The sequence below is a fragment of the Notamacropus eugenii genome, chromosome 3 (assembly GCF_028372415.1).
Source record: "Notamacropus eugenii isolate mMacEug1 chromosome 3, mMacEug1.pri_v2, whole genome shotgun sequence".
Lineage (NCBI taxonomy): Eukaryota > Metazoa > Chordata > Mammalia > Diprotodontia > Macropodidae > Notamacropus > Notamacropus eugenii.
Genome location: NC_092874.1, coordinates 345,697,811 through 345,725,606, shown reverse-complemented (window position 1 = coordinate 345,725,606; position 27,796 = coordinate 345,697,811). Strand labels below are relative to the sequence as shown.

At 39.3% G+C, this 27,796-nt stretch overlaps 1 protein-coding gene across 1 annotated transcript in view; it reads right to left on the bottom strand.

The window, feature by feature from the left end:
• The window catches only part of SNX2 (sorting nexin 2), a 78,032-nt gene extending 55,206 nt beyond the window's left edge, over positions 1-22,826 (bottom strand). Inside the window, exon 1 of the mRNA XM_072597165.1 lies at positions 22,596-22,826. Within this exon, the coding sequence (XP_072453266.1) occupies positions 22,596-22,703 (108 nt within the window). The 5' untranslated portion in view covers positions 22,704-22,826. The remainder of the gene's footprint in view (positions 1-22,595) is intronic.
• Positions 22,827-27,796: the final 4,970 nt, after the last annotated feature.

Here is a 27,796-nt window from a genome sequence, read left to right as displayed (position 1 = left end):
AAATGACATTGCTTTGTCAATTGTCTTGTCTTACTAAATTTATGATTTGTTCAACTAGGAGAGTTCCTTTCTCATGGCAAAATGTATATAAGCCAGAAGATTTCTGCACTGGGTAGCCAGAACATTTCTGGCTCCATAATGCATTATGTTACCGTTGTCTTTAATAGGGAATTGATCAATTAATTAATTAAATCATAAAATGTATGCATTTAGCCTGTTGCCTTTTTTTTTTTTAACCAAGTTTTCAGGTCAACATCTAATTTGTTCTTTTTCCAAAAAGTATGGTGGAGTTTAGAGTAAGAATCAAATGCTGGGTTCCTACACTGACCTGTTCATCATTAGCCATGTTACCTTGGGCAAGTCACAATTTTTCAGAGCCTCCATTTTTTCACCTATGAAATTAAGGATTGTTTAAAAAAAGGTATCAGTAAAAATGCTATTTAAAATATTTTCATGACCTACTTCATAAGGTTATTGTGAGCATGAAATAATATTATTCAATTAATAGACATTTATTAAGTCTCCACTGTGTGCCATGCTCTGGAGACAGTATTAAAAAAAAAATAGCTCCTGCCCTTAAGGAGTTTAAAATCTAATACAGGAAGATAACACACAAAAGGAAACTCAAAAGAGGAGAGAGAGAAAGAGGAAGGGCCTGAGAGAAGGAGACAGAAGGGACATGATGAAGTCTAAAAGCAGTGTAGTTTGTGGGAAGTGGTCCCTTTCTGAAAAAGAAGCACTAGAGCCCATGGTCCTGTCCGCCTGTCAAAGGGTCCAGAGGGACAAAGAGTACTGATGAGATGTAATAGCCAGATTGAATATTGTAGAAGAGTGAGATTTTCTAATGATGAGTTTCCTAGAGAAGGAAGGCACAAGAGAGGCCCAGAGAAGTCCAAAAGTAGTGAGGCTGTTGAATGTACCCTGGTTACCATTGAGCCAGTTGTGAAAACCACCAAAATATATATTATCTCACAACTTTCCTCCTTTTCCAAAAGTACAGAAAGAAACTTCACAAGTCTAGGTCAACTTTCTATCTTCCCCCTAATTTACTAATCTAGTAAACCTGTTGGAAAAAGGAAATAAAAGATTAGTCTGGAATTACTTATTCTTAATGAAACCATGCTGGGTATGATCATGTATGAAGTTTCCTCTTCTAGATGGTTCACTAACCATCCCTTTTAACAACATGTTCTAGAATTTTGCAAGGAATCTGATTTAATAAATATTGAGTAAAAGCACTGACTACTATGAGTCATGAACTGTGACAGGTGCTAGAATTGAAATGAAGTTGATTGCCTTTGTATACAGATTTTATTCTCTTCTTTTTTTGAAAATGAGAACATTTGTTCTTTGGGCCTACAGTCAGAAAGATGAGCTCAAATCTGAACTCACGTACTCATCAGCTGTGTGACCCTGGGCAAGTCACTTAACCTCTATTTGCCTTAATCTACTGGAGAAGAAAATGACAAACCACTTCAGTATCTTTGCCAAGGTCACCAAGAGTCAGATGTGATTGAATGACTGAACAACAGTACTGCAAAACTTTCCCCATGTTTTCAAATACTTGAGTCTCTAAGTCAGGAACCACACCTGCCAATTCTTTCAGAAGTACCCTATGATAGAGTTCATTTTGATTCGTACATATCATGGGCTTAACGAGTCATATTATTCATTTAATCGAAAAAAAATGTCAGGCTTAAGACTAATCTCCATTTGCCTAAGTCTCCTCTAGTTTGTTAGTTACATCCTTCTACCAAATGATGTCCCAATGAAATCTCCAACTTTAACATGTCCAAAATTGAAATCATTATCTTTTCCCCAAAACCCATGCTTCTTCCATACTTCTCTACTGATGTCCAGGTTACCAACATCCTTCTAATCCCCTTGGTTTACAACCTCAATATCATCCTTGACTTCTTACTTACCCCATATAACCATATAACCAGCTGTCAAATGTGTCTTTTGCATACTTCCTCTCCTTTATATTCATATCAGCACCACCTGAGCTAAGGCTACAACAGTCTCTGATTTGGTTTTCCTGCCTCTACCTCTTGCCAATCCAGTACTTCCTCCACAGATGCCAAAAGGAATCTCTTAAATTGTAGGTCTAAACCCCTTTATTCAATAAACTCCAGTGTTCCCAGCTGCCTCAGAAATCAAACTCTTATTTGACCCTCTAAGTGTTGGGGTTGGAAGCTCAATTCCGTGTGGACAGTCTCGGGCGGGTAAAGGTGGGAACTTCTAAATCTTAGAGCTCTCACGAGACCCCCCCAGGAAACGACTGGGAATCGAGGTGAACCGAGCTATCTCGTGTATTTCCGCCTCTTCCCGTGAGAAACGTGATGGGAGAGAGCTCTCCCCGCCCTCGAGATTGTCCCGGATCTGGGCACACTATTGTTATCTAACAGCGTGGTATTCAGATGCAAACTATGCTGCTGGAGAGTCTAAGTAGGATCAGGAAAGCCTGAAAGCTCTCTTGGGCGGAGGGGCGCGGAGCGGACAGGACAACAAGGCTCCACTTTTCCTCTCTCTTCTCTCCCCTCCCCTTCTCTCCCCACTTATACTTCTACTTCCAATCTCTTATTGTAAGATCTTTGCCTCCTTGGGAGATTCTTCGTTCCCTCCTAAGGAAGAATTCCCCTGCACTTGTAACTAGACCCTGAAATAAAGCTCAACCCTTGTTCGACTCTGGAACGTCCTTTCTCTCATACGAGCATCCAGTTTGGCCAACCGAAGACCTCGGGAGGTGAGGTAAGAAGACTCGGGTAGCCCTCAGGCCTCTAGGCCTGGCATCTAAGCTTTTGACAATCTGGGCTCTCTTTAAATTTCCAGTCTTCTTATACTTTACTCCCTTGCACATACTTTACAATTGAACCATACTGGCCTACTTGCTATTCTAATAAACAAGACACACTAATTCCTATCTTTGTGCCTTTGTACTGGCTGCCTTCAATGTTTAGAATATCTCTGCCTCTTCAGGACATAGCTTAAGTGTCAGCTTCTTCATGAAGCTTTTCCCAGCTGTTGTTGTTTCTTCTACAAACTACCTTTTACCGATTTTTTATCATATATTCTTCACATATTTATTTGTGTACATATTATCTTCCCAGTTAGAAGGTAAGTTCCTTGTTTCACTTTTGTTTTTGTGTTCCCAGCACCTAGAAAACCCCAGCTAGAACGCAGTAAATATTTACAAATGCTTATTGATTAACTGGTCAAATGAGAATGTATTCAATTCTTTTGAGGTACCTGAATCTTTTATCTTTTTTCCCTGACATCATATAAAGATCAGAATGACAGAGAAACTATAAGTACTTTTACAAACTTTTAGCTCCATCACAAAGAGTTTCTTCCGACATTCACGAATATGTATAGGTCTTGGCTTTATTTCATTGTGAAACTTTATGACTGCTATGTGTTTCATGTTGACTGTAGTACCAATTACAAATTGCCAGGTTTTCTAACTGCTTCACAAAGCATCACTTTTCCCTTTGGGATACCTCTGTTAGGAAGTTTTTGCTCGTGCCTCAAGCTTGAATTTGCCTCTTTGCAACTCCCACTCTAAATTACTTAGAATTCTTTCTTCTAGGCCAAGCATGAAGGGCTTCCCTCTACCTTACTTCCTCTACCATGGCTGAATTGTTGGGTTTTATTACACAATGTACTCATTTCCAGTGCTATTTTCTATCACTTCCCATCACAAATTATTTTCCAATCAAATGAGACTTCTAGTTATTCCCCAAATTCAATGTTCTATCTCCTACTCTGGGGCACATAAATGCACAGGGGCCCATGGCACCACTTCTTCACGAAGCCTTCCTTGATTCTCAAGTTGTTAATGCACCTTCCTTCCTCAAACTGCCTTGTTATTTATACTACTCTGTACATATTATGCCTACTCATTGGGGATTTCTTTCAGGAGGTAACCAGTGGATTCTTTCAATTTCTACTTTGCTCTCTAAGATATCGTAATGCCAATGTGATACCCACAGCAGCCACTATGGATTGCATGTGTATTTTCAGGGTAAATTTGCAAAATATAAATAATTCTCTTCCTCAAAAAAGAAACCAAGATATTTATTGAGATGCTGGAAAGCCAAATCCACCACAGGAACAAAGAGGTTGATACACATCACCAGTGCAGGGAGACCAATCAAGCCTTCCCTCAGTTAGGACTCCCCACAAACAAACTCCCTTAGGCAAAATTCCTCCCTCTCTCACTCACACTAGCAGCTCTGCCTCAGCTCGGCCTGTCTCTCTTCCTGCTTCACCCAAGAGGCAAGTTCCTCCCACCATGGGCTCCATGTGACTCAAACTGTGGGCTGGGCCAAAAGCTCAAAGCAGATCACATGGGCCTATTAAGGGGTAGGGAAGATCTCCAAATTTCCTTAATATTACAGATACATGGGCAGTTTTTCTTACAATTTCTTGAAATATTATATCTAGGTTCTTTTTTTTGATCCTGACTTTCAGGTATTCCAATAATTCTTAAGTTATCTCTCCTTGATCCATTTTCTAGGGTAGCTGTTTTTCCTATGAGATATTTCACATTTTCTTCCATTTTTTTTAGGAGTTACTTTCTTCAGTGAAGTCTTGTACCTCTTTTACCATCTAGTCAATTTTAATTTTTTTAGCTGTTATTTTCTTCAGTATTTTTTGTGCCTCTTTTCATAGTTTCTTGTATAGCTCTCGTTTCTTTTCCCCAATTTTACACACACACACACACACACAGAGTTGTTGCTATTTTCTCCCTAAATCATTTTCTTTGGGTCTTCTAGGAATTCTTGTTGAGCTTGTGTCCAGTGTGTTCCCTCACAACCACAATCATTCCTCTCTGCCCTAGAACTGGGTAAAGAGTGAAAGAGATGCTGAACAGCAACTGATTCTGCACCTAGTGCTAGCACAGGGGATCCCTGGGAATCTCCTTCTGGTAAGATATTCAGTTCCCTTACTATTCCTGGGTGCCAGGCACGACAGCTGGTACCCCTGCCTCCATGCCCACAGTTGGAAAGTGGTTGTGCTCTCAGCCAGTCGGAACCTCTGTGATCGCAGACCTCTTTCTATCTTTCTAAGCTGGAAAAATGACTCACTGGACTTTTTGTTGGCTTTTCTTCTCAAAATTTGTTTAGGTGTGTGTGTGGGTGTGTGTGTGTAGTTGTTATAGAGATGTCTACTGGGAGAGCCCAGAAAGACTATTGGTGTCACTCCACCATCCTGGCTCTGTCTCTCCTCCCCTTCTATCTACTCTAGAAGAGAATACATAAACTTGCAGTCAGGGACTGTTTTGTTTTTCTACCTTTGTATCCCTATTGCCTTATACAGCCTTGTTGCTGTTGTTGAGTTATTTCAGTCTTGTCCAGCTTTTCATGACACCACTTGGGGTTTTCTCAGCAAAGATAATAGAGTGATTTGCCATTTCTTTCTCTAGCTCTTTTTACAGAAAAGGTAACTAAGGCAAACAGGGTTAAGTGACTTGCCAGAGTCATATAGCTAGTAAGTGTTTGAATTTGAAGTGGGGTCTTCCTCATTCTAGGCCCACTGATCTATCCCCCAGACTACCTACTCACAGTCAGGGGGTAACAATTGTTTGCTGAACTGATTATAGCATGACAAGACCTCAGTATTCTGGAAGTAAAAACAATACTAAACATTTTACATTTTAGGTAATCAATCAACTCTTATTGTTTACTATGTTTTAGGTACTATTGCTCACTTAACAGAAAAGAGGCCTTATGGAAGTTTTCCAACAGTAAAATTAGGATTTAATTTTACACAGAACTGAGTATATGAAAACATGAAAACAAATTTTAAAAAATTATCATCCAAAGTATTAGATTAAAACTGATCTACTTTTAACCCTAGAGGCTCACAATTTCTGGATTTAACAGGCACATGGAAAAACTTGTGCAGTTCTAGTCAGGTTTAAAAAAAAGACAAATATTTTCAAGCATTAAGTTATGTAAAAAGAACAATATAAACAAACATGGTAGGAGCAAATAAGCAGAGAGTAAATATGTAGTACTTTTATACATAATATAGTACTCTGTACATAGTGGATTCTCCAAGAAATGCCATGGTGGTTAAATGTTAGGAAAATATCTCCACATTCAACACTTTCTGCTTTGAAATATTTAACTAAAATTCTAATGGGTAAAGTTTTACTTCAATCTGTTACATTAAAAAAATTCTAAATAAAGTGGACTCTCTTTCAAAAGCATAACCTCTTTCACACAGTCCAAAACCCAAGCACCTCTCTTTGAACTACTGCAATAGCTTCCTATTTGATCTCTCTCCCTCAACACCTCTCCCTACTGTGCTCTTCACAAGACAGACAAATTAAATTTTCTAAAGCATAGCACTTTAATATGCCACCTCTTCTTATCATACTGGGATCAAATATAAAATCCTCTGTTTGGCGTTTAAAGTATATCTAATTATTGATACGAATAGGCAGTTTTCAGAAGAAGAAATCAAAGCTCTGTATAGTCATACTCTAAATCACTACTGATTAGAGAAATGCAAATTCTTAACTCTGAGGTTAAGCAACTCTGAGATAGCACCTTACTCCTATCAGACTGGCTAATATGACAGAAAAGAAATATGATCAATAACAGAGAGGATGTAGGAAAATTGGGATACTAATGCACTGCTGGTGTAATTGTGAACACATTCAACCATTCTGGAAAGCAATTTGGAACTATGCCCAAACGGCTATGAAACTGTGCATACCCTTTGATCCAGCAATACTACTACTAGGTCTGTATCTCAACAAGATTAAAAAAAAGGATTGAGGGGATGTCCATAATTTGGGGAATGACTGAAAGTTGTAGTATATGATTATAATGGAATACTATTGTGTTATAATAAATGATGAGCAAGATGCTTTCAGAAAACACTGGAAAGACTTATATGAACTGATGCAAAGTGAAATGAGTAGAAACAAGAGAACATTGTACACAGTAACAGCAATATTGTAAGGATGATCAACTGTGAACGATTTAGCTATTCTCAGCAAAACAATAATCCAAGACAATTCATGATGAAATATGCTATCCATATCCAGAGAAAGAACTGATAAGACTGTAGATCGAAGCACACTATTTTTCCACTGTGTTGTGTGTGTGTGTTTTCTTTCACAACATGACTAATATGGAAATATGTTTTGCACGACTGCACATATATAACCTCTATTTAATTGCTTATCTCCTTAGTGAAGGGGAGGATAAAAGAGAGAGGGAAAGAATTTGGAACTAGAAATTTTTTAAAGGTAATATTAAATTTTTTTCCATATAATGGGGAAAAAAATAAAGTATCTCTAATTATCTACTTTTTTTTTTTTTTTTACAATTTAGGGGAAGAATATAAATTGTGGAAAACCTAGAAGTACAAGGTATATAAAAAGAATAGCCAAAAGTAATATAAGAAGGAAGTAACAGTAAGGAGAAAGTAACATTGAATATACTTTAAAAAAAATCCTCATTTGTCCTTTTAATAAGATGTTTGTAAAGAAAATAAAACTGTGAACCCAAGTCATTAAAAAAGATTCCAAAGAATCATTGCATTTGAAAAGGAAAGGGATCTCAAAGATCATTGCACCCCATTCATTTTCACTGGCTGTTCCCAAGTCTATAATACTCTTCTTCCTCACCTCCAACTCCTGGCTTCCCAGCTAAAATCCTACCATCTACAAAAAGTCCTTCCTGTTCTTTCTTAATGCTGACGCTTTCCTCTATTAATTAGCTCCTGTTTATCATGTGAACATTTCGTTTGTACATAGTTGTTTGCATTCTGTTACCTCCATTAGATTAGGAGTTCCTCGACAGCAAGGGCTCTCTTTTGCTTTTCTTTGTAGTCCTAGCCCTAAGTACAGTGCTGAGTATATAATACGCACTTCATAAATGTTTAATGAGTGACCAAGGCTGAGAACGTTTAAGTGACAAATACAAGAGTCATACAGTTATTGAGTATCAGGGCTCAGCTGTTTCTATTTAAAATTAATAAAAAACATATTGAATGTTCTTTGATTTTACATTAACATCATCCATTAAAACAAAATGGTACTGTAAATTGCGGATCATTTTGAAATTTTTATTCTCCTTGGAGTCTATGCCATTTCTCCATCTTTGCCACATATCTAGTCTGAAAGGAAGTGAAATGGGAAGAAAGGAAATTCAATTCAGGATAAGAAAGAAGTAGCACTGAGAGACTGACTTTAACTCAGTTCTCATCTTAGATCATTTATTGTAGAGCTGGGAAAAATAGTTAACCTATGAGTTACCAAAAAGAGGCACCAATCATTCAAACGTATGACTGATTACTACTTTGCTACTATGTTCCTACTATGTTTCATAGTCACAAAAGTAGTCGGTCAATAAACATTTACTAAGTGCCTACTATGTGTCAGGCATTATATTAAGAAGCACTGGGGACATGTACTGTTAATGTATTTTTAATGGAATTAATTCATTTTTAATGGAATGGGAAGAATAGATCTATATGACCTGCTTAAGTTGCATGGAAGCCTAAGTCACATGAGTTTGAATCATATGAAGCCTGTGGAGGAAGGAGCTTGCTGAACATGTAGAACAGGAAGGGATGGAGCAGGAAGAGGTGGAGCCGGAGCAGAGCTGAGAGGAAGTTGGTCAGACTAGTCAGAGCTGGGAAGGACAGAGGAAGCAAGCAGCTGGCTGTGAGTGAGAGAAGAGCATTTTGCTTAGTAATGTGATACTTGATAATGTGTATGAACTTCTTGCTTACTATGATGGATTTCTTTGTTGCTATTATAAATTTGGCTTTCTAGTGTTGGGATTTGGCTTTCTGGTGGTTGAATAAATGTTTTTCTTCTGATTTCTATATAGTGAGTTTGTTTCACTTTGTGATTCAGAACTATGCCGGTGTATTCATAGTTACCGTGGATGCTGTGAATATTGCCTTGGTGATACAGGACACAAACGCAAAAGAAAGCCTACTCCCAAAGGAGCTCACAGTATACCAAGGAAGACTATAATTATGTGGAAATAACTATGTACAAACAAGCTAAATACATGATAAATTAAAAATAATCAATAGAAGGAAGGCATTAGAATTAAAAGAACAAGGGAAAGGTTTCCTGCAGAAAGTGGTATTTTAGCTGGAACTTTAAGGAAGCCAGGGAAGCCAAGAAACAGATCATTCCAGACATGGGAGACACATAATAAAAATGGCCAGTTAAGTGACTGAATGTATTGTTTGAGAAACAGTAAAGAAGTTACTGTCACTGGATTACAGTGTATATGGGAGGATATAAGGTAGAAGAAGACTAATGGTGGTAGTGGGACATGAAAGTTATAAAGGGCTTCAAATGCCAAATAGAGGATTCTATATTTAATTCTGGAAGTGATAGGGAGCTAAAAGAATGTATTGAGTAGGGAAGACTGGTCAGATCTGTACTTTAGGAAGATCACTTTGACAACGGAAAGGCGGATGGGAACAGAAGGGGGAAAGGCTTGTGGAAGGACGGCCAATACAAGGACTACTAAAAGAGTCCAAGTGTGAAGTGGTGAGAGTCTGTACTAAGGTGATAGTAGTATAAGATTAAAGAAGGGGGAATACAGGAGAGACCAGGAAGATAAAATTGACAAGTCTTGCAACGGTTCAGACACATAGAAGGTGGGGTTTGGAGTGTTGTAATCCAATTGCCTAGGTTGCAAACTGGGGGGATGATGGTACCCCCAAAATAATAGGAAGTTAGGAAAAGGAAGAGGTTTAGGGGCAGAGATAATGACTTTTGTTTTAGATGTGATGAGTTGAAGAAATCCACAGAACATACAATTCAATATGTCCAATAAGCAATTGGAAAAGTGAGACTGGAAGTCAGGAGAAGGATTAGGGAAGGAAAAGTAGATTTAAAAATCATTAGCATAGAGATGATATGAATTACTGTCATAGTGAGGAAATCAGAATAAAAGTTAGTTGCAACCAAAGTACTTTCAAATATTACCTCAACTGCTAGAACACATTATGGAATTTGGAGTGCTTAGTGTTTTGATATGTAGAATGAAATATTTAGGTCTTCACCCACTACTTCAATACTTCAGTTGAAATAAAAATTCAATACTACCAATTATTCACTATAAACTACCAAATAAAGTACATGTTTCTTAGCCTGTCATTTAAAGTCTTCCCACAACTAAAGCCCTGAAGTTATAATGGAAAAGCTAAGTATTTCATTGATAAAATTTTTTTTTGTTTTAATCAGTTAAGGTCTGCCTTCTCATTTTCCTCCTACCCCACTCTTTGGCCAACAATTGAGAATATATGAAAAAACAAAACCCATTACAAACGTATAATCAATCAAAGCAAATTTCCATATTGGCCATGCCCTCCCCCAAATTGCTAATTCTGCACTGAGTCCCTTTACTTCTCAGTAAAGGGGGGTAGTATGTTTCATCATCAGTCCCCTGGAATTCTACTTGCTCATTACTCTGGTAAGAGTTCAGTACAAGAAAATTCCATCACATTTATATATAACTTACTCATCCACTTACCAATATACAGGAATTCCATTCTTTACCACCTTAAAAAGCTATCAATATTTTTTTCTTTTTTTAAAAATTAATTTGCTTTCAGTTTTGTACACTCACTTCCATAAGTTTTGGATTTTCTCCCCCTCCCTCCCTGAGATAGCATGCAATCTTATATGGATTCTACACATACATTCTTATTAACAACATTTTCACATTAGTCATGTTGCATATAAGAATTAAAATGAATGGGAGAAACCATGAGAAAAAACAAACCAAAATAAAACATAACACAAGAAAAAATATTCTGCTTCATTCTGTATTCTGATTCCATAGTTCTTTCTCTGGATGTGGATAGCATTTTGCCTGAAGAGTCCTTTGGGAATGTTTTAGGTCTTTGCATTCCTACGAAGGGCTAGATTTACCAGAAACAGTTCACACACACTGTGGCTGTTACTGTGTACAATGTTCTCCTGGATCTGCTCATTTCACTCAGCATCATTTCATATAAGTCCTTCCAGACCTTTCTGAAGTCCTGCTGTTCATCATTTCTTATAGCACAATAGTATTCCATTACATTCACATATCACAACTTGTTCAGTCATTCCCCAACTGATGGGCATATCCTTGATTTCCAGGTTTGGCCACCACAAAGAGAGCTGCTATAAATATTTTTGTACATTTGGGTCCCTTTCCCATTTTTATGATCTCTTGGGGATACAGTCCTGGAAGCGGTATTGCTGGATCAAAGGGTATGCATATTTTTATAGCCCTTTGGGTATAGTTCCAAATTGCTCTTGAGAATAGTTAGATCAGCTCATAGCTCCACCAGCAATGAATCAGTGTCCCAACTCTCCCACATCTTCTCCAACATTTGTGATCTTGTTTTGCCATGTCAGTCAATCCGATATGTGTGATATGGTACTTCAGAGTGGTTTTGATTTGCATATCTCTAATCAATAGTGATTTGGAGCATTTTTTCATATGATTCAAGATAGCTTTGATTTCTTCGTCTGAAAACTGCCTGTTCAAATCTTTTGACCATTTATCAATTGGGGATATCAATAGTTTTTACATCCTTAGAAGTGATCTGTCTAGGATTAATCTCTCCCTTAGTTACTCTTTCCCTAAATCCTCCTCTCCTCGTCTTCCCTTTCCCTATTTCTTTGTTAAGTGAAAGGTATTTCTATGCCCAAGTGTGTTTCTCTGTGTATATTCCTCCTTCTTCTGACCAATTCTGATGAGATTGAAGTGTCAACCACTCACCCCAATCCCACCCCTTTTTTGTCTAGATGTCTATTTATGCACCCTGATTACATGAGACAGTATTCCCTACCCCACCTGGTGTATTTCTCTTCCCTTCTCTTTCCATTTTTTTCTTAATGTAATCAAGATATAACCACTCCCAGGCTTAATTTAATAAGACTCTCTCTATGAGCCCTGATGATGAAAGGATTCAGAGGGGACATGTGCTTCATTTCCCCATATTTGAATATAGAGCATTTAAGCCTTTGTCATTGTTTATTTATTGCTTATCTTTATTATGATTCTTTTCATTCTTGTGTTTAAATTTCAAAGTTTCTATACAGTTCTCTTCTTTTCACATTAGTAATGTCTGGAAGTCCTCTACTTCATTAAAAATTAGTTTCTCCCCCTTATAGTATTATACTCAGTTTTTTTGGGTAAATTATCCTACAGGCTCCTATCATTTACCTTCTGGATCCAAGTTCTCTGCCCCTCTACACTGGTGGCTGTGATTTTTCACTGTGGCTCCTTGGTACTTGAATTCTTTCTGGCTGCTTGCAGTATTTTTTCTTTGACTTGGAAAGTCTGGATTTTGGCTATCATGTTCCTCAGAGTTTTCATTGGTATTTTTTTGGAAAGAAATGATGGAATCCCTTCTCCTTTCACTTTGCCCTATGATTCTAAGAGATCTGGTCATTTTCTTTTATGATTTTTTTGATATATGCTATCTAGGCTTTTTTTTTCCATGTTATACACATTGTCCAGTGATTCTTAAATATTTTCTCCTTGATGTGTTTTCCAGGTCAGTTGTTTTTGCTATAAGATATCTTACATTTTCTTCTATTTCCTTCCCCCAGCATTTTGACTTTGTCCTAATACTTACTGTTGCCTCCTGAAGCCATTACTTTCTATTTTGGCCATTCTAATTTTCAGGACTCCTGGAGCCTGAGTCATATCACTGCTGCTCTTGGCTTCTGAACTTTCTTTTTTCTCCATACACAGTCCAGAGTCTCCCTACTTGGGAATGCCACTCCACAGTGCAGGTCCTCTTCTTAATACATCCTAGATCTATGAACTAGAACTAGGTAGCAAGCAACAAAGCTGTCTCTAACTCAGTGACCCAGTATAGGGTCTGGTAGTACCTCTGTACGGGTCAGGGTCCTCCTCTTGCCCCGGTGCACATATTCTTTCTGGATGTTAGAATGCTCTAAATGTAATATTCTCCTGGTCCCCAATATCTGCAAACTTTCCATTCTGTCTGAGCTGGACAAACTGGCTTATATTTTCTGGATTTCTCCATCAGGATATTCAGTCTGGTGCATTTTCTAGATCTGTTTGGAGGAGTTTATGGAGGGGATTTCACCACCATATTGCTTCTGACTACTCTGCCATTTTGGTTCTACCCCTTAATTATTTCAATTTACACAATAGTAAGGTAGTCCCATTTTTTCAGTACAACATATCCCTAATAAACTCAATATGAAGTTGATCCTTGCAAAGCAAACTATATTATTTCTGTATCTCTACCTACTGAAATTCTTCCCTTCAAATGCTATATCTACCATGAATGTTTTATTGATTAGCCCAAAGAGAAATAATATTTTCTTCCTCCTTAAGTCTTTTATGGTACTATTTTACTTTAAGCTGATCTCTTTGCTTACAGTTCCTCTGCCTTCCAGTCCATCTTCTACAACGATAGTCAAAGTAATCCTCCTAACGTACAGGTTTTATCATCACATCACTCCCTTGTTAGAAACCCTTTTCCATCCTCCATAAACTATCAAATAAAATATAACTTCTCGGCCAAATATCCAAAGCTCTCCACAATCTAGCTCTAATCTACATTTCTAGTGGTATTTCACTATTTGCTTTTATAAGGTTTACAATCTGGCCAAATTGAATTTAATCACTATTTATCTCTTTTCTGCTCTCTTGACTATGTCTTTCTACAAGTATCCCTCCATACCACTGATATCTCCATCTGCTGAAATTTTTCACATTTTTCAAGCTCAGATGTCCTTCATGAAGTTTTTTCTGACCTGTTCATCAAAGTTATCCATTCCTTCTCATATCTTTCGTCACTTAGATTCATTCATTTACACTTTATTATTTAGGTAATAAATACTATGCTAAGTGTTAAGGAAGATTAAAAAAAGATTAGATGACATCTTTGTACTCATGAAATGTATAGTCTAGTAAAAGAACTAAAGAACTTTAGAGTGAACAAGGGAAGATAGTTATTGACTAGAAGGATCAGGAAGGAGGTAGTATGAGTTTAACTTTTCCTCTGCATTGAAACTGTACCTTGTGTTACAAATTATTTGTGTACATCTAAGCCTCTTGTGGATAATAAGTTTCCCAGGTAAATGACCATGAGATTTTACTTTGTATGTTCACCAACAATACTACCTAATATGTAATTGAGATGCTTATGAAATATTTATTGAATTTATGATTCTTTCTATCTAATAGAATATCATTTCAAAAAGGGGTAAGTCAATTTTTTTTCTCCTTATGTTCTTCTACCTCTTAACTCTCTTAAAAATTATAAATATAGCTGCTTTAGTATCAGAGCAAATAAAAGGCTACCTGGAAGTGGCAAATGCTATTAATTATCATCTTCCACTGCCAGGGAACCTAATCTACATTTTGTTGACAGATATTAAAGAATCTCTTCGAAAAGTCATAAAACAATTATCAGGTCATTAACATGGACATTTTAAAAGGTAAGTCAAAACATCTTTAGTGGAATTTTTAAGCTGGGCATCAGAGAATCTTGATCACCAAGTACAATTCTCTTCTAGCTTAAAAGAATGAATAAGTTAAAGGAAGAAGTGGCAGTTTCAACAAGTGGAAGCATTATTAAACGTATTAAGTACCCTAGTCATAGAGTGTTGTGTTGTCTGTTTGAAAGTCAAAGGTGATTTTTGACTTCTGTGGCCTTCTTGAGGGCAATAACGGTTTTATTTTTGTCTTTGCATTCTCACCACGTAGCACCTGTAGGTTTCCAATAAATGTTTGTTAAACTGAATTTATTTTCTGCTTATTTGGAAAACTGTTACATTGCTACTATATTCTTATTCTAACCAAATTCATAAGTGCTAAGGAGATATGAAGAAGTGAGGTATTTACTAAGACAGTTATTTTAAATCACTGAAGTGCAGACTGTATAGAAAATAAGAAAATTTCAAGTTAAATACTCTTAATTTATCAGCATCTGGCACATTGTTTTAGGTCCCTTTACCATCCCTGAATGTCCTTGTCAGGTTTGCAACAATGTTCCTCCAACTATAATGCCCAGAACTAAACAGTCTATATGTGGTGATATAGAACACAGTGGGATGATTATGATTTATCCTGGATACTTCTACTGTGTGTTCGTCCTTCATTGCCGAAGAAGACCATGCCATCAGAGAAATGATGACATGACTTGCACTTGACTTTGTTTTGAGTAAGGGAGGGCTGTGCAGGTCACCAGCCTCACTTCTCCTCCACAGCCATCTGAGTCCAGTAACCAGATATTCATCAGGATGACTGGAGATGACCCACGATGTGGCAATTGGGGTTAAGTGATTTGCCCAAGGTCACACAGCTAGTGAGTGTCAAGTATCTGAGGTGAGATTTGAACTCAGGTCCTCCTGACTCCTGCACTGGTGCTCTATCCACTGCACCACCTAGTTGCCCAGATACTTCTATTAATGGAACCTTAGATTACATTAGCTTTTGGGGGCAACCCTGCTTAACTTCTAACTCCGTGTTCCTGAAGTTACCTAAACGCCTAAGTCCAAAGCTAGGTCATCCTGTATTTCTAAATTTAAGGTTTTTTTAGTTCAAAATGTATACCTATTAAATTTCATCTTATTATATTCAGTCTATTGTTCCAGTTTGTCAATAGAATTTGGATCTTGATTCTGTTATCCCATTTGTTAACTATTCTTACCCAGTTTTGTGTCATGGACAAATGAGAAGAGAATGTCTTTGAGGGCTTTACCCAAGACATTCTTTGGATATATTTATTTCCTGTTTTTCTACTCTGTCCTCAAAGATATCACAAAAAACTCTGCTAAAAGTTTCAGTGAAATCTAGACATACCTGTTTACAGCATTACAAAAATATAAACAAGGTTAGTTAAGTATCAGTTAATTATTCTAAGAGAACTCATACTGGTTTCTAGTTATCACTGGCTAAGTGCTAAGAAATTAATTAAACAATCTATTTTAAAATCTGGTCAAGGACCTATATCAAAGTCATAGGTTCATAGTTTGTAGAATCTACCTCTTTTCCTTTTTAGAAATCGAGAACTGCTCTATAGAATAATTCAAAGATCCTCAAACACAATTCAGTAATCCTATCTGCAAATTGTTTCAATACCCTGGAATTCAGCTAGGTCAGAAGACAAAGAATCCTTAAAAATTGCAAGTGCCTTTTACTACCTCTTCACCTATATTGGCCCTCAAATTCAATCTTTATTTTCCCATTAAATTGATCAATATACTTTGTTTTGATCAAACACTTCCAAAGAAACACCGGACCCCTGATTCTTAACCATCCCCTCACGCCCTACCCTGCCTCCCACACAGTCAAAGTGCATTCTCCAAAAGTTAGTTTTTTGCTTGCCAACCTTGGTAACATTACCATAGTACATAACTTGTCAATATCCACTAAAGCATGTTTACTTTATCCTTTTCTGGCTTTCATATCTTAATAGAAAAGACAGAAACAAAATAATTTTTCAATAATTCTGCTCTCTGCATATTTACTGTTAACAGTGATTGCCATCAGTTGAACCACAGCTTTCTCAAGGGTCCATGGAATTACTGCAATAGGTCCATAAATACAATTTTTCTTCCACCAGTAGATGCTAAATTTTATATTAAAAAGGGTCCTCCCCATGATGAAAATTCCACAACCAGAGAGAACTGAGTGCAAACTGAAGCATAATTTTAAAATTTTTCTTTATTTTTCTTGGATTTTGGTGTATTTTCTTTTGCAACATGGCTATGTCACATTGCTTACCTTCTCAAGGGGTAGGGGAGGGTGGGAAGGAGAGAATTTGGAACTTGAAATTTAAAAAAAATGAATGTTAAAATTTTTTCATACGTAATTGGGAAATATTTAATGAAATGAAAAATATATTTTTCAAAAAAGGTCATCATATGTTAAAATATTGGGAATTACTAGACTATATACATTTTTTTAACCATCAGGCTTATACCAGCTTTTCTCCTTTATCCTAGTCTAGACATTTTTTTAAAAAGTCCATTGTATTATCTGTAATGCTTTTCACAAGGTTCAGTTTGTTCTGGGCTTAGTTTTCTTAATGCTATTTTTATACATCTGTGGCTATCCTTCTTGGTTACATACCTCTCCTTTCATCTTTGTACATAATCTTTTAAAATCAGAACTCAGAGAGCTTATTATAGAGCCACACCAGTTTTTTCAGATGGCATTTCCATGTGATGATATCAGATTTTTGTTTTTTGAGAGTTTCTTAGCCCTTAAGTTATCTTCCTTTCCAGAGATTTTGGAGGGGATTTTGGCCAAGATGACTGCTTAAATGGGAGCAGTTAGACCAATTCTCACATATCTTAGTTCATCAAAACCTAAAAATAGCACCAATGATCAAGAAATCCAACGAGAAGCTAGAGTAGGTGACTTTTTCCAATCAAAAACTGCACAAAAAGCCAAGAAGGCAACAGAAAAGGCTGCCAAAAAGAAAAGTCAGATGCCCTTCATAGACAAACAAGCTAGACATCTTCTATCATGAACAAAGACACTTATAGCCTGCAAAGCTCCATATTCTGAGACAGCAGGAATAGAACTCCCTCAAGAAAACCCCGGGATGGAAACCCACCACCAGCATCCTTGGAAGTCAACAAGAGCAGCAGCAATTGGCCAGGTGCAGCACTATTCACACCTAAAGCCAAAGGGGTCTGAAATCCCTAGCACTTAGTCCTGAGACTAGAATAGTCTGACACTGGCCTTGTGATTCTTCAAATAAGTCACTCCATCTCCCAACTCAAGGCATTTTCACCGGCTGTCTTCCACACCTGGAATTTTCTTCCTCATCACTTTTATGTCCTAGCTTGTTTCAAGTTCCAGCTAAAATCCCATCTTCTCCAATCAGTCTTTCCCAAGTATGTCCAATTTATCCTGCACAGAACTTGTTTGTATGTAGTTTTCTGAATGTTGTCACATCCATTAGACACATGACCCACCTCAGAACAGAGGCTGGTCTTCCTTCCTTCCTCCTGCATTCCTTCTTTTCTCTATTTGTATCCCTAGTACTTAGCACAGCACCTGACATGTAGTAGGCATTTAATAAATGTTTGTTGATTTGACAGAAGATTCAGAAAGTGCAACCCACGGGAAAAGAAGTCAAGAGAGAAACCCAGGTGACTCAGATAAAAACCAAACAAGGTTGACCATGCCAACCAAAGTGAAGCAGGAAGTACATGGAACCTGGACAAAATCCCAATTGGGGAATAAAGATGAGAGAGATAAGTAAACATAAGAAGATGCAGGCTACTATACAAAATTATAACAGATTCAGAGATACCCAGAAATATGATTTAGAAAAATAACTCCATAACAACCTCAAGAAAAAAGACGGTCACTGAAATATTTTTTAAAATTGCATAGAGGAAGGTTTGGGGGACTGGAGGTAGGGGGAGCAGAGAAGCACAAATTTGTTGGGTTTTTTTTGAATAGGTTAAATTTAATATGTGATTTTAAAAGGCAAGATTTAAATAACAGAGATTTGTGGTTTCATATCCAATTCTCTTTTCATGTTCTACTTTGTATATGAAAATGCTCTTTTGAGAGATATTTGTTAAGTTCATAAATTTAAAAAGAAGCCAAGGAAGGTCTCTTAGCACCCTGGGGATCCCGAGTGGGAATCTGATGGGAGAACACAGCCAATTGTTGCACATGACAGGCAGGCATAGATAATTTGCAATATGATTCTTTGGAAGGAATCTTCAAATTGATGTGATCACAGAGTCATTTGATCAAAAAATGGTCAATATGAGGAATTCAGAGAAAAATGAAAAGATCCGTATGATTTGAGGCAGAGTGAAATGAGAACCAAAAGATTATACACAGATATAATAATTAGACTAAAAGATCAGTAAAAGTAAACCAAGGGCAGCTAGGTGGCCCACTGGATACAGTAACTGGCCTAGAATCAGGAAGAACTGAGTTCAAATCCAGCCTCCAACACTTACTAGCTGTGTGACTCTGAATAAGTCACTTAACACTGTTTGCCTCAGTTTCCTCACTGTAATAAAATAGAGAAGAAAATGGCAAATCACTCTAGTATTTTTGCTAAGGAAACCCCAAATGGGGTCATGAAGAATTGGACAGGATTGAAATGACTGAACAACAACGAAAGTAAACCAGAACTTGAGTAACTGAAAAACCAGGGATGGTCCTGGAATATAAACCAATAATTAAAAAATAGCTTTTAACTCACAGCAGATAGGAAGGGGACTACTAGGGCAGAATGCCGTACATACTGTCAGATGTGGTCACTGTATCAGGTGTTCTGTCTCTGATCACTTTATTCTGCATCACTTTCACAGGCATTCTCAGATAGGCACTCCTTTGGTTTCTAATTTTTTGATTTCCATCCTTTTTTCTTCTTTTATTTTCTTTTTTGGGATCAGCCAAGGTTGTTTTGATTATGACTATTCCCTCTCCAGTACTGGCCTTCCCCTTAACGGCTCCTCTCACCTTATCCATGCCTATTTTTTGATTGAGTTTGATATATTTCTCCACTAAGCTCTTGGGTGTGTAAATTTCTATCTGTGTTCAGCTATTTGTCTCACTAGTATGATTTTTATTTAATCCAAATTAAACAGAAGCTATTATTAATCCACTTTAGTAAATAAAGAGGAAGTGCATTCAACAAAAAAATGAACACAAAAAACAACCTAATAATAACTAGCATTTACATGTATTTACATAAAAATATCATTTATATATAAAATGGGGGTAATCATAGCACCTAATTCCCTGGGTTGTTGTTCATAAGGTCAAGCACATTGCAGGGAGGACTATATAATGCTAGTTTATTGTTAATACTTTGTTTTTGCTGCTGTTGTTTTATCCAAATTTAACTGTTTCTACCACATAACATTTTCCCCAGTCATTTAATCTCAAAACCACTTCCCTAGCTCAGACCCTAATCACCTTTAGCTTGCAACAGTCTGTTAATTGGCTTCCCTGGGCTTCAAGTTGGTACCCCCACCCATTCACTCTCCATAGCTGATTTTCCTGAACTACCAACTACACCATATCTCTCCTCTACTCAATAAACTCCCAAAGATCCCTATTGTCTTTGGAATCAAACATAAGTTCCTTTCCCTTGTTTTTAAAGCTACCTTTTCCAACCTCATGCATTACACATTACTCCCCTTCTAGAAGCCCAGGAATGGGGAACCTGCAGCCTTGAGGCCATACAAGGCCTTCCAGATCTTCAAGTGAAGCCCTTTGACTGAATCCAAACTTCACAGAACAAAAACGGCCTTATTCTGTAAAACTTGGATTCAGTCAAAAAGCCGAACCCAAGGATCTAGAAGGCCAGAAAAGGCGAAGACTCCCCACCCCTGGACTTTAGCCAAATAAGCCTGCTTATTTCTTACCACAAGACTCCATTTCACACCTTCATAGCTTTCCACTGGCTTTCCCCAAGCCTGAAATGAACTCTCACCTCACCTCTGCCTCCTGGAATCCCTATTTACTTAAAAACTCTACTCAAGTGACACCTTCTACACAGAATCTTTCTTCGTTCTTCTCAACTGCTAAGGTTCTACACACAGCCAATTTAGCTAGTGTTTACTTCATACACATGTACGTACCCGCTGTCTCCTCCAAGAGAATGTAAGCTCCTGAAAGGCAGGTACTTTCATTTTTGTCATGGGATCCCCAGCAATACAATGATGGGCACGTAGAAGGCACTTAAGTAAATGCACGTTGACTGATTTTGTTGAAAAGATAGAAGCAACATTATTTGAAAGTTTCACCTGAGAATGGCCAGAGTACACATAACCAAACTTCTCCACACTCTCTTGAAAAAGATCAATATATTTGAAAAAATATTATGCTGAAATACACAAATCCACATAAACACTAGTTTTTGCTGTTGTTCAGTTATGTCCAACTCTTCCTGACCCTGTGGACTATACTGTCTATCCATGGGGGTTTCTTGGCAAAGATACTGGAGTAGTTTGCCATTTCCTTCTCCAGTGGATGAAGGCAAAGAAAGGTTAAGTGATTTGCCTAGGGTCACAAGCCTAGTGTCAGTGGCCACATTTGAATTTCACACCTTTCTGAAGCTAGCCTCACACTGTATCCACTAAGCCACAGAGCTGCCTCTAGTGAAAACACCAGTTTACATAGTTTCTTTTACTTAACTACAACAAAACTTTGCTAAGCAAAATATTTAGTGAATGGTCTGACTTGAGGCCCAGTACCTTCCATTTAACTTAGATAAATCAATTTCTAAAAATTGTATGTAGCTTTTAAATCTTAGAAAGTCATCAGGGTGAACGTATTATTTTTTCCTTTATAATTCAGAATCTTGCACTGTCATCAATTCTCACCACATGATGATATAGCAGATGCAGAAGATGTTAAGACACTAAAATGAATGTGTACCAACTTCAGAACATTCCCTAGAAGGTGGTGGGTTTTTTGGACTGAATTTCTGATAATCAATGTTTTCTTATCTTTAGTCTTTCTCCTAAAATCTGATTTGGAGGTTCCAGGAGATTTAGATTTTACCATATTTTGCAATTAACTTTAGGTAAACACCTTAAAACTCTTTAGGTAAAACACCCTAAAAATATGTATACTAAAATCCTTCACAGACAAGGGAAAAAAATTCCTTAAAAAAACTACAAGAGATTTATATGAGAAAATGTGAATGAATGAATGTGTGACCGTCCAGGATTTCTTTTTATTCGATACTTAATCTTACAAAACTGTCTAGGGTGCTGAGAAGTTAAGTGCCAGGCACAACTTCCAGAGCGGTCTGAGGCACTGAGCAGGCTCAGGGGTCTGCCCAGAGTCCCAGACTCGGACTCAGGCACACACAGATCTGAAGACGTCCCACGTCCATGGAGGGAAGTCAAGTGACAACCAGATAGATCGGCCCTAAGCGAAGTTCCTTCAGGGTGTTTCCTTTAACAAAAACAGGAACACAGTTTGACAAGACGCTGATAATGCAAAGCAGAGGGCGAGGGCAAGGCCCCCCCCACCCCCCCCAGGGCAAGTGAAGCTGGGGTTTGGGGACTCGATGCCACATATTCTGAAGTTACGGGAGCCGTCCCAGGGTCCGAGTCTGAAGTCGGGCAGCTGGAGCGAACAAGGCTGGGCTCCGGTTTACCTTCGAGAGAGACCCCCCCCCCAGTAACCCACTGAGGACCAAACACCCGGGCGTCCCAGGCGCTCCTTGGACCCTCCCAGGCTACGTCCCCTCTCGGAGCCCCAGATCGCCACACCCCCTCCTCCGGACCAGCCTGGAGCCCGAGGGGGGCTCCCCCGGCGACAGAGGGGGTGCGTGCCGGGGCGCCCGACACCCCGAGGGGCGCGAGAGGGCGGGGATCTGTCAGGTCCTGGCGCCAGCAGAAAGGCGCCTTCCCGGGGGCAGCGGGGCTCAGCCGCCGCGCCCGCCGCCCCGGCCGGGGTCCCGAGGGCCGGAGAGCGGGGGAAGGGGCTTGACAGGTGGAGTCAGGGGGGGCTCCGGGATGGGGTGGGGGGAGGTTGGGAGACGGCGAGAGAAGGGAGCGAGGGAGACGCGGGACAGAGAGCCGGGCCTAAGCACCGCCGGCGGGCCGGTCTCACCTCCAAGGTGGAGACGGTGCTGGTGAACAGGTCCTCCCCGTCCTCCAGTTCTTCAAAGTCCGTCTGCTTCCCGTCCCCCAGCGGAGGAGGTTCTCTCTCGGCCGCCATCTTCGTCCATCCAACTGCGCGAGCTCAGCCTCGCAGCCCTGTCACGTGAGCACACCTCGCCAGCGCTCCAGCTACCGGGTCCCCGCCCCCCCAGCCTCGTGATCGTGCTCTCCCCGGCTTCTTGCCCCGCCTCCCCGGACCTGCGCCTGCGTGCTAGAGCACCGCCCCTCCTCCCTCTTTGGCTCCGCCCCCTCGTCCCGGATCCCTCCTCCTTTTCCCGTAGCCACTGACTGGAGCGAGTGGATGGGGCTTAGCTGTAGAATGAATGGGCTTGGGAGTCGGAGCCGCTTCCTGGAAATCAAAGCTCGTATTTTCTGCCCTGTTAGTCTTTTATTTATCTATACTTCGGATTGGAAGGGGGGACCTTGAAGAAATGAAGACGCCTCAGAGTTTAGGAGGGAGTGCCGTGCAGACAAGAAGGGGAATGCCTCGGCTGGAAATAAAGGGGCATGAAGAACCGTAACGGGAAACGTGGTTGTGGCCGACCTTCGTGGGGGAAGAAGCCAGTGCCAGCAGGGAAGTGATGCCGTGAGAAGTGATGCCGTCAGAGAAGTGATGCTGTCAGAGAAGTGATGCCATGAGAGGTGATGCCGTCAGAGAAAGGATACCATGACTCGCTCTTGACTTTGTGCTGAATGAGGCGGAACTACGCAGGTCACCAGCCTCGCCTCCTCCAGAGCCATCTGAATCCAGGGACTAGATAGTCATCAGGAGACTGGAGATGACCCAGGATGCCTGGGAAATGAGGGTGGAACCAGACTGTAAGGCATCTGAGTTTCATTCTAAAAACCATAGGGAGTCACGGAAGACTCTAAAGCCAGATAGTGACAGGACCCAAGCTGCTGCCCTGTATATTTCTGTCCTTTCTCAGCAGAACTTGAAAAAGCTGTGTCTTCATCACCAATAACTCCCTTCTAAACCCTCTTCAGTCTTACTCTGGACCTCTTTATTCAAATCAAACCGGTGATCCTTTCTGGAATCGCCACAGATGTCTTCACTGTCAAACCTGATGGTCTTTTCTCTTTTACCGTTCTAGATCTCTCCACACCATCTGAGATCCGTAACTCTTCTCTCCTACTACAAACTTTTGTCTGGTTCTATCGCTCAGTTATCTTTCTCCCGGCACATTTTTCTGCTTTTCTGACAGTTTCTTCGCAGTCTTTGCTGAATCATCACCCACAGCACATACTTTAACTGTGGGATGTAGCCCTAATATCTGTCTTACATCTATCCCTTTCTTCCTCCTTCCACAGCCACCAACTCTAGTTCAAGCTTTTATTGCTTCTAGACTGAACTACTAAAATTGCCTCCTAATTAATCTTCTGCCTCCAGTCTCTCCCCTCTATTACCCCCCTCCACACAGTTGCCCAAATGATTTTTCTAAAAAACAGATATGCCCATGTCATTCCAACTCAATAAACTTCAGTGGCTACCACTATGGGTAAAATATTTACTTCTTCATTTCATTTAAATCTCCACAACCTGACCCCAACCCTAACTTTATAGCCTTATTGCACATTAATCCCTGTGAAAAGACCCACAATGCTACAATACTTTCTGTAATCTCCAGTGTATATAAGGGTGTATTTGCTAGTAGAATTTTTTTTTTTTTTGCAGCTGCAAATGCCAACCTACCTCTGAATGTAAGAGTTGATACATAGTGCTTGTTGGAGAATACATTCATAGGCAGCTATATTGGCCTTTTTTCTCTTTAGATTCCTTGTGAAAGTTCTCCCTATTCCAATCTAGGCCAACTTTCATATGTTGAATACAAGGAGAAAAGCTTTTTACTTTTTGCCCTTTGGAAAAAAAAAATCAATTCAGGCAGCTTAGGCAGGAGTCCAACCTTCACTAAGCTCATATTTATAAATTTCAAAAGATCTCTCTTTACCTAGGATAGGACCCAAGTGCTGGTGATAGAAGACATCTGTGGTAGGAGCAATATCCATTTTACATAGTCTAGGCTGGTTCCTCTTTAAAGGGGGAGGAAGGCAGACTTGGCTTCCTGACTACCTGAGGTATATAGGCCCACCCTATGAAGAGTCATGACTCATACTTGATTAAATTCCTACTGCCAAGTGAGTCATCATAACTCTCTGATTGGCTAGTGCCATTATAACGGATTTGGAGACAGAGAAGAAACTCTGAATCACTGTTATATACTTATTGATACGTTGTTGAGTAAACTTCTCTTTGTTAAATATTTTATGACCCACAAATATTTTATTGCACTTCAATCCCAAACCTGAACAATTGGATTGATACGAATTAAATCTGGCCTTGCACATTTGTTTCAGTTAACAGAAAGATCTTGTGGCTGTCTTGTGATTGAAGTGGGGGGAAAACAATGTGGAAGAAGAATAACATGGGTGATTGAATGGCCAAATACAGGGGTCTGGCATTCATTGATTGCCATACTTCTAGCTGCATATGGGGAACACTCTCAATGGAATAAGGGGAGATCCCCATGGAACATATTAAATTAATGGAGGGAGTCAGGGAAGGATGTTTAAGGAGCTTGGCGAAAGGAGTAAAGGCATTATATAAGTTAATATTCCCTGACTTTTGCTAGCCCTTTATGAAAAGGGATCATCAATAGGAGAAAAAAGAAAGGAAATTGTTGGTGTTCTTAGTAGCATGAGACAGTTGTGGCTTTTGAAACATGAGGGTGATAAGGAGACAAAACATCACCAGCCTATGGGAGTGTTAATAAAACTATATTGGATATCTAGGAAGAGGAAAGGAGAGGGACAGTAAGCATTAATCTAGTGCTTAATATGTGCCAGGCACTGTGTTAAGCACTTTAAAATACCATCTCATTTGATTCTCACAAAACTCTGTGAGGTAGGTGCTATTATTGTCTCTATTTTACAGTTGAAGAAGCTGAGTCCAACAGAGATGAAGTGATTTGATCAGTCACACAGCTAGTAAGTTCAGAATTTGAACTCGGATCTTGTCCAGACTCAGTGCTCTGTAGCCTCTTTGCCCCATTCAAGATAGGTTATCACCAAAAGTAACATACTTACTTGTTCTGAGCCATTCAAATCTCTATTTGTAGGCTTGAGGGATTCCTGGGTTGAGTCCCCCTAGGTCTATAGACAATGTTCCCTTGAGATTTGGGCCATGCTACTTATCAGACCTTGAGGGGCTGGGAGTCTATCAGCCTGTGTCACTATGACTTGAAAAAGAAGGGACATTGCATACTAGTAGTCAGGTTACTATCAAGACAGAGGAACCCCAATAAGTCCTTAGGAGCACCCCAGTTTCAGAGGGCTCATCAGGAAAACCACTAAGGGAAAGTGCATCCTTGTTCAAGTGAAGGTGGATAAAAACTCCCTCATTTGGGTAACAGTTATGGTTAGTCGATATTTTTGTATTATGAGAATGGTGCCTATTATGACTTCTTGGGATTTGGTACCTGTATTTGTGCTTATGGCAACTCAATGCCCTTCATAGTGGATACAGTCAAATGACACTTTTGGAGCCATCTGAACCTCTTTTATGTAATATCAAACAACACCAGGTCCTGGGAGGTGTTAAAAGTATTTCCTTCTTTATTATGGAAATGAAGGAGGCAAGAGTACTTCACTACACTAACTCTTACAATAACCCTGTGAACCCAGTGTGGAAGATGGCACCATGTGGGTTAGAGTGGACTATAGGGATTTGGACAAAGATTCCATGCCAATTTCTTTGGCCACTCCTGACCTTGTCAACGTGGTAGATTAGGCAGCTCAGTACTGAATGAAGATATTGATCTTTTCAGTACTTTTTCCCCCTATTCTTGTGGTTAAGACTAATTAGGAACAGTTTTCTTTCATCCAGGAACTTCATTCCACCTTCACTGTACTTTCCCAGGGCTATGTGGGTTCTTCCCTCATTTTGCCACAGTCTTTTGGGCTGAGAAAGAGGTCTTACTTCCTAAGGGCACTAAAAACTACCACTGATGGCACATAATGTTGACCAGACCAATCAGGGCTATAAGTCTTAGACTGGATTGTGGCCCCCATAAGGAAAAAGGGATAGGAGATCAATCCTAAGAGAATGCAGGTTCCAGCCTATATAGTTAAATTTGGGGGGATACCATGGCTAGAGAAAATGCAGATAGTTCTATAATATGGAAAAAGCTATTGTTGCTGGTCAGCACAGCAGATAACTAGAACTTGCATTAGTATCAGTGTAAGGGCTAACAGAGTGAGCCACAATGTGAGTCCTAGCAGAGTTGGCAGTCATACAGGGACCAAAGAGGGAGTGACATGGAAGATACTGACAGCAATTATGGTGTAAACCCCAGAAGAATGTACAGCTTCAGCAAAGTGTTCAGTGTTGTTGAACTAACTGTGAGTAGTGTTGCTGGTAGGGTTTATGGACAGGTTGTGAAGGTATAGAACAATGTTTGTCCTTGCTAAATAATAGCTTTGTCATCATGCCCCTGACTATTGGGATTGAATGTGTCACCTCCCAGAAGATGTGATCATGATGACTTAGTGCCACCTTAATCCTGAGGAAAGGCTTTCTGGTCCAGGGGTTCCTTGAATTTGTTCTCTAGCAAAGTTTACTCAATAAGGATGGACTGCTTTTAGAAACAGTTGGTATTATTTCTCTCTGGTTTTTCCTTCCTTATTCTTTCTTCTATGTAAAACCTGGATCTTAAGGTCTCTGCCTTCTTGGAAGGCTCCATATCCTCTGAGAAAATGGCTCGGGTCCCCCTTCAATTTTCATAATTTCTGTCCCCATGATGGTTCAGAGAGAGCATCTGTAGTGTAATTTGGGTGAAAATGGGTAGAATTTAGGGGAGGTGTTTTGTTTTTTAGCAACGTGGGAGAAGTGCTGGCTAGTTAACCAGCTAACAAATGAGTAAAAGTGATAGTACAAGGCAAGTTACAATACCAACTCCGGCCCATGGACAGGTTGCATATAAGAGGTTCTTGGTGATCTTGCTACAGATGATCCTGTCCTATGATGGAAAATGGTAGCTAAAACTAAGCGTTGCCATCCAAACTGGATGATACTTAGGAGGTTGCTTCTGCATCAGTGGATCTGCTATTATTAACTGCACCCCTCCTTTATGGACTGTGATCTTTTAAGAAGAT